The 6,763-nt window shown below is 41.4% G+C and overlaps 1 protein-coding gene across 8 annotated transcripts; it reads left to right on the top strand.

Moving 5' to 3' along the window:
• Nucleotides 1–203: 203 nt before the first annotated feature.
• ZNF281 (zinc finger protein 281) lies at nucleotides 204–5,326 on the top strand. Of its 8 annotated transcripts, none has more exons than XM_078002407.1 (3): nucleotides 204–316; nucleotides 543–704; nucleotides 813–5,326. In XM_078002407.1, the coding sequence occupies exons 2-3, from the start codon at nucleotides 557–559 to the stop codon at nucleotides 3,245–3,247; spliced, it is 2,583 nt and encodes an 860-aa protein (XP_077858533.1). In that variant the 5' UTR covers nucleotides 204–316; nucleotides 543–556; the 3' UTR covers nucleotides 3,248–5,326. The 8 variants fall into 8 exon arrangements, with proteins under 8 accessions (XP_077858533.1, XP_077858530.1, XP_077858548.1 ...); XM_078002404.1 differs by having other exon boundaries at nucleotides 539–704; XM_078002422.1 differs by having other exon boundaries at nucleotides 204–329.
• Nucleotides 5,327–6,763: the final 1,437 nt, after the last annotated feature.

Below are 6,763 nucleotides of genomic sequence, written 5' to 3'. Positions count from 1 at the left end.
TCCTTCAGTGCAGCCCACCAATCACGCCCATGCGCCTCGAAAGCCCCTTTTTAGTAGGGCTCCAAATCCCCGCCTCTCCTGCCCTTGCTCCCCCGCCTCCGCCCAACCGCCCCAGTGATTGACAGGCAGACCGGGCGGAAGCTGCGGCGCAGGCGCCCTGGCTCCTCAGACCTCCCCTCTGGCCGGGTCGAGGAGTTCCCAGCAGACACTGCGCCGCGGCTGCGCAGTACACGGGAGGCTTTTAATTCCATTGTGGAGAGGACGGCGTTATTTTTATTAACTGGAGGCGACGGCGGCTGCGGCGGCGGCGGGACCCGTAAGTGTTGCCGGTGGGTCCAGGAGGGAGAGGGCGAGGCCTGGGGAAGAGTCGCAGGACCATGCGTGCCGGTGCCGGAGGCGACTGGGCTGGGAATTAGTGCTGGGCGCGTTGCGGTCTGGGCGGCGGCGCGGCGGGGTCCTTAGCGCTGCGGTGGTCCCGGCCCGGGGCCCGGTTCCACCTCCTTTCCTCCCTCTTCCCTCTTCCTCCTCCTTTCCTCAGCCAGGCCTCCTCCGGGGTATGAAAATCGGCAGTGGGTTCCTGAGTGGCGGCGGAGGTACCGGCAGTAGCGGTGGTAGCGGCTCCGGCGGCGGTGGTAGTGGCGGCGGCGGCGGCGGCAGCAGCAGCAGCGGCAGGAGGGCAGAGATGGAACCCACCTTTCCCCAGGGTATGGTTATGTTCAACCACCGGCTTCCCCCGGTCACCAGCTTCACCCGGCCGGCGGGGTCGGCCGCCCCTCCCCCGCAATGCGTGTTATCCTCCTCTACCTCCGCAGCCCCGGCCGCTGAGCCCCCCCCTCCGCCAGCCCCGGACATGACTTTCAAGAAGGAGCCGGCGGCGTCAGCCGCGGCCTTCCCCTCGCAGAGGACCTCCTGGGGATTCTTGCAGTCTTTGGTTAGCATCAAACAGGAGAAACCCGCGGATCCTGAGGAGCAGCAGTCCCACCACCACCATCACCACCACCACTATGGGGGGCTGTTCGCTGGAGCTGAAGAGAGGTCTCCAGGCCTAGGAGGCGGTGAAGGGGGGAGTCACGGCGTCATCCAGGACCTCAGTATTCTCCACCAGCATGTCCAGCAGCAACCAGCTCAGCACCACCGCGACGTATTGCTCAGCAGCAGTAGCAGGACTGATGACCACCATGGCAGTGAGGAGCCAAAGCAGGACACTAATGTCAAAAAGGTAAAAAGGCCAAAGCCAGAATCTCAGGGAATCAAAGCCAAGAGGAAGCCAAGTGCATCTTCCAAACCTTCTTTGGTTGGAGATGGAGAAGGTGCCATCCTCTCCCCAAGTCAGAAACCTCATATCTGTGATCACTGTAGTGCTGCTTTCCGAAGCTCCTATCATCTGCGGAGACATGTCCTCATTCATACAGGAGAAAGACCTTTCCAGTGCAGCCAGTGTAGTATGGGTTTCATTCAGAAATACCTACTACAGAGACATGAGAAAATTCATAGTAGAGAGAAGCCATTTGGATGTGATCAGTGCAGCATGAAGTTTATTCAGAAGTACCATATGGAGAGACACAAGAGGACACATAGTGGAGAAAAGCCATATAAGTGTGACACTTGCCAACAGTATTTTTCAAGGACTGATAGATTGTTGAAGCACAGGCGCACATGTGGTGAAGTCATAGTTAAAGGAGCCACTAGTGCAGAACCTGGGTCATCAAACCATAACAATATGGGTAATCTGGCTGTGTTGTCTCAGGGAAATACAAGTTCTTCAAGGAGAAAAACAAAGTCAAAAAGCATAGCTATTGAAAATAAGGAACAGAAGACCGGTAAAACAAATGAATCACAAATTTCAAATAATATAAACATGCAGAGTTACTCAGTAGAAATGCCTACCGTGTCTTCCAGTGGAGGCATAATTGGCACTGGAATAGATGAACTGCAGAAAAGGGTGCCAAAATTGATCTTTAAGAAAGGAAGCAGAAAAAATACAGACAAAAACTACCTAAACTTTGTGTCACCATTACCAGACATAGTAGGACAGAAATCCTTGTCTGGAAAACCAAGTGGCTCACTTGGCATAGTATCAAATAATAGTGTGGAGACCATTGGTCTTCTCCAAAGTACAAGTGGCAAACAAGGTCAAATAAGTAGTAATTATGATGATGCCATGCAGTTTTCAAAGAAAAGAAGATATTTACCAACTGCCAGCAGCAACAGTGCCTTTTCTATAAACGTAGGACACATGGTCTCCCAACAGTCTGTCATTCAGTCTGCAGGTGTCAGTGTTTTGGACAATGAGGCACCATTGTCACTTATTGACTCCTCAGCTCTAAATGCTGAGATTAAGTCTTGTCATGACAAGTCTGGAATTCCTGATGAGGTTTTACAAAGTATTTTGGATCAATACTCCAACAAATCAGAAAGCCAGAAAGAGGATCCTTTCAATATTACAGAACCACGAGTGGATTTACACACCTCAGGAGAACACTCAGAATTGGTTCAAGAAGAAAATTTGAGCCCAGGCACCCAAACACCTTCAAATGATAAAGCAAGTATGTTGCAAGAATACTCCAAATACCTCCAACAGGCTTTTGAAAAATCCACTAATGCAAGTTTCACTCTTGGACATGGTTTCCAATTTGTCAGTTTGTCTTCACCTCTCCACAACCACACTTTGTTTCCAGAAAAACAAATATACACTACGTCTCCTTTGGAGTGTGGTTTTGGCCAATCTGTTACCTCAGTGTTGCCATCTTCATTGCCAAAGCCTCCTTTTGGGATGTTGTTTGGATCGCAGCCAGGTCTTTATTTGTCTGCTTTGGATGCTACACATCAGCAGTTGACACCTTCCCAGGAGCTGGATGATCTGATAGATTCTCAGAAGAACTTAGAGACTTCATCAGCCTTCCAGTCCTCATCTCAGAAATTGACTAGCCAGAAGGAACAGAAAAACTTAGAGTCTTCAACAGGCTTTCAGATTCCATCTCAGGAGTTAGCTAGCCAGATAGATCCTCAGAAAGACATAGAGCCTAGAACAACGTATCAGATTGAGAACTTTGCACAAGCGTTTGGTTCTCAGTTTAAGTCGGGCAGCAGGGTGCCAATGACCTTTATCACTAACTCTAATGGAGAAGTGGACCATAGAGTAAGGACTTCAGTGTCAGATTTCTCAGGGTATACAAATATGATGTCTGATGTAAGTGAGCCATGTAGTACAAGAGTAAAGACACCCACCAGCCAGAGTTACAGGTAAGGTCCCAAAAGTGACCAGGCTGGGGGTCTTCTAATGTAATTTTGTTTTATTTTGACAACACTGCCATTGGAATGTTTCTACACGATCCTATTAAGAATAATGTGATGCCCTTTCAATGCAACTTTTCATATTTAGTTTATTTTGTTAGTGTGATTTTAGCTCTGTTTGTATTATGATTTTTAATCAAAATCAATAGATTAAAAATAGTTTGACATTCAAAGTGACAATGTTTAGCAATCAAATTTACATGTATAGATCGTCAGGGAATAGCCCAAATGTTTTAAATGCAAAAAAAAAAAAAAAAAGGAAAAAAAAAAACACAAAAAAACCCTACAAAAAAACAAAACAAAAAAAACTTTGTTGCTAGGATTAAGGTTATTCTAATTGCTTTACTCTCAGGAAAGTGTAATAACGCATGGGAATTCTGTACGTTATCACTGTAATGGAATATCCAATTTACAGATAGTATGATATACATTTCATCATTTAAGTAAGGGATCGAAAACATTTCAAATTGCTCTATCTGGGCTGATATACATTTTGTCATTTAAGTAAGGGATCGAAAACATTTCAAATTGCTATCTCCATCTGGGCTGATCCAAAATTCTGAGATTGTTGGCTACCTATATTTTGTTGCAGCTTTTAAATGTACTCTGAACTTCCAAACCACGTTCATTCCAGCCTGGTAGAACAAATATTCTTGGATCTTTGATCAAAGCCTGGAATGATAGCTTTAATAAAAGAAGGAAAAAAAAAAAAAGCACCCTCTCTTTATCCCAACTGTAACAAGGCTGTAATTCCATCAAGCGATTCTACTGACATCTAGTACAGTGTTGAAACCCAAGTGGTTGGCTGGTTCTAGTATTAGAACTCAAGTTGAAATTATATGATTAACTGAAATTTGGGGTATGCATTATTTATTATACATGGCCTAAACGGTTCTTTTGTTTGCGCTGTTACATATTACCTACACTTCTGGGTTTTTTTTTCTTGTTCTCAGCCTCTCTTTAAAAAGAGCTCTTGGGCCTTCCTTATTCCCTCTTTCTATTTTGACAGTTTTAATTTTAGTACCATTTACATTCCAGTAGGTAATTATGCGCTTTATATGCCTTAGGGCATCCAAATACAAAACAATAGGGTAAACATCCCCAAAACCCACCTTTTTTTTTAAAAAAAAAAAACCCATACAGATTTCCATATATAATAAAACCCCATTAATAAGGTTGTAATTCCAACTGGTGACATAACTCCTGTGAGGGATGATGTGTCTGCATATAGTAATAACATCAGAACCTCTTTGTGAAATTGCGGCCTTTAATGTACATTTTAATAAAAGGGTGCATTAGTATTGTACAGGGGTCTTGTAAAGTCATCAAAACTTGCTATGAACTCTAATTGCCATTTGAAGCTACTGATAGGCAGTGGCTCTACTCTAAACTGCTTTTTAGCAATTGTATTTTTTTCCTGATTATATTTTTTAATGTACTTTGATGTTTATGCTGATGAGTTTTTTATGTACTTTTGGTGATGTTTCAGTCTTATGTACTCTTCTGACGTCAGAAAAGTACCACTGGTTGTTTGCAGTCTTATTGTGTAATCAGCCTACCGCAGGCTTCCATGTATAATAAAGTAATTAATATTGTGCAAGTGTAAAACACTTCTGTTATAAAAGCAGTGTTTGGAAAATAAGAAATATTTAAAATGGTTACAAAGTATTAGTTAATTTCCTTTTCCCACTTTCCTCCCTTTAGCTTTAGCAGCTAAAGGGTCACCAACTTGTCATTGCAAGATTCTTAGAAAATGTACTTAATCTTCTTAAATACACTCAGTACTAAAAAGTGTTTATTTCTTATTTCAGTAAGTGCGGTAAGTTCTATTGAGTACAGAGTACAAGCTGTAATCAAAGGATGGAGAGGACCTTTACCACTGTATCTCTTAAGCTGTATGATTTTTCTCCAGTTTGTTTTATACAGGTTTTGAATTTCTTTAACTTTTATTGTGTGTACTGAATACTGCATATGTATTATTCTGATTGTTTGCTCTAGTTTACTACCAATAAAAGTCCTGTTAATCACAAAATTGAAGAAAGGAGATATTACTTAATATCCAGTACGTTTTTCAGAATTTTCTATTAACCTTTTTCTAAAATATTCACATCTGTGGTATAACCTGCAGTTTAGAGGCTTGTATTTTAATTGTATTTTTTAAACTTAGGTATTTTTTGTTTCTCGGTTTATTTTAGTTGAAAATGGATTCAAGGCTGGGTGTGGTGGCTCACACCTGTAATCCTAGCCCTTTGGGAGGCCAAGGCAGGTGAATTGCCTGAGCTCAGGAGCTTGAGACCAATCTGGGCAACACAGTGAAACCCCGTCTGTACTAAAATACAAAAAAGCAACTGGGCGTGGTGGCATGTGCCTGTAGTCCCAGCTACCCAGGAAGCTGAGGCAGTAGAATTGCTTGAACCTGGGAGGTGGGGAGGTTGCAGTGAGCGGAGATTGTGCCACTGCACTCCAGCCTGGGCGACCGAGCAAGACTGTGTCTCAAAAAAAAAAAAAAAAGGATTCAGATTTATATAATATTAAATTTTTGTTCTTCCGTGTTACTATGCACCCAAAACATATTCAATGTTCATAAAATATTCATTGTTTTATGACAACATGAAAACATTCAATGTTTTATGAACATTGAATACTTTATGAACATTGAATATGTTTTAGGTGCATAATAATATGGAAGAATAGAAATTTAATATATAAATCAGAATATGTTTTATTGAAATTGGGTTAGCCATCCTAATATTACTCCTGAGAAATTATTTATCGAGGTTTTATTTTAAATCAGATTCCAATATCTTCTGGTTTTAGGTGCATCCTTTTTTACCTCAAAAAGGTTGTAATATACTATGGCACCAGTTTTGGGAAAAAAAATTTTTTTAATTAAAAAGTTGTAATAAAATGACAGTATGATTTAGATTACAATGGTCTTGAGCATTTTAGGTAGGAAGAAGGTGTTATTAAATCATAGCAATGTTTTAAAAAGTTGATAGTATAAATATTAGAAGGAAAGAGCTAAACCATATAAATAATGAAGATGCAGAAACTGAAAATTAGTAAATGTGTAATATATTAGTAAACTTACAAACATGAAGGAGAAAAAGTAGATCATAAGACAATTGTGCTTTGAAATTTAATGACTACAGAGTTGAGGAATTGGGAATAAATTAAAAGGGTAGAATAGGTCTTTGAGGCTTGGCTTTTTTTTGGTATGTGATAGTATTATAGAAAATGATAAAGATATTAAGTAAAAGCATGAATTTCTCTGTAGAGATTATCTGTACTGGTGAGTCTCTGTGATTAGGAAATGTAAGTTTTTTGTTTTGTTTTTTTGCCTGAGTGTATTTGCTAGATTTGGTTGTTTCCTTGAACAAGAGTGCTAAGCAGAATCTCAGTGATTACGCATTGAAATCCAACTTTTTACTTCTTTGCACAGGTGACTTATTCTCTGTTCTAGATTAGC

The sequence above is a fragment of the Macaca mulatta genome, chromosome 1 (assembly GCF_049350105.2).
Source record: "Macaca mulatta isolate MMU2019108-1 chromosome 1, T2T-MMU8v2.0, whole genome shotgun sequence".
In the NCBI taxonomy this organism is placed as follows: domain Eukaryota; kingdom Metazoa; phylum Chordata; class Mammalia; order Primates; family Cercopithecidae; genus Macaca; species Macaca mulatta.
Note: the sequence above shows the minus strand (reverse complement) of the source record. Positions and strands in the feature narration are given on the sequence as shown.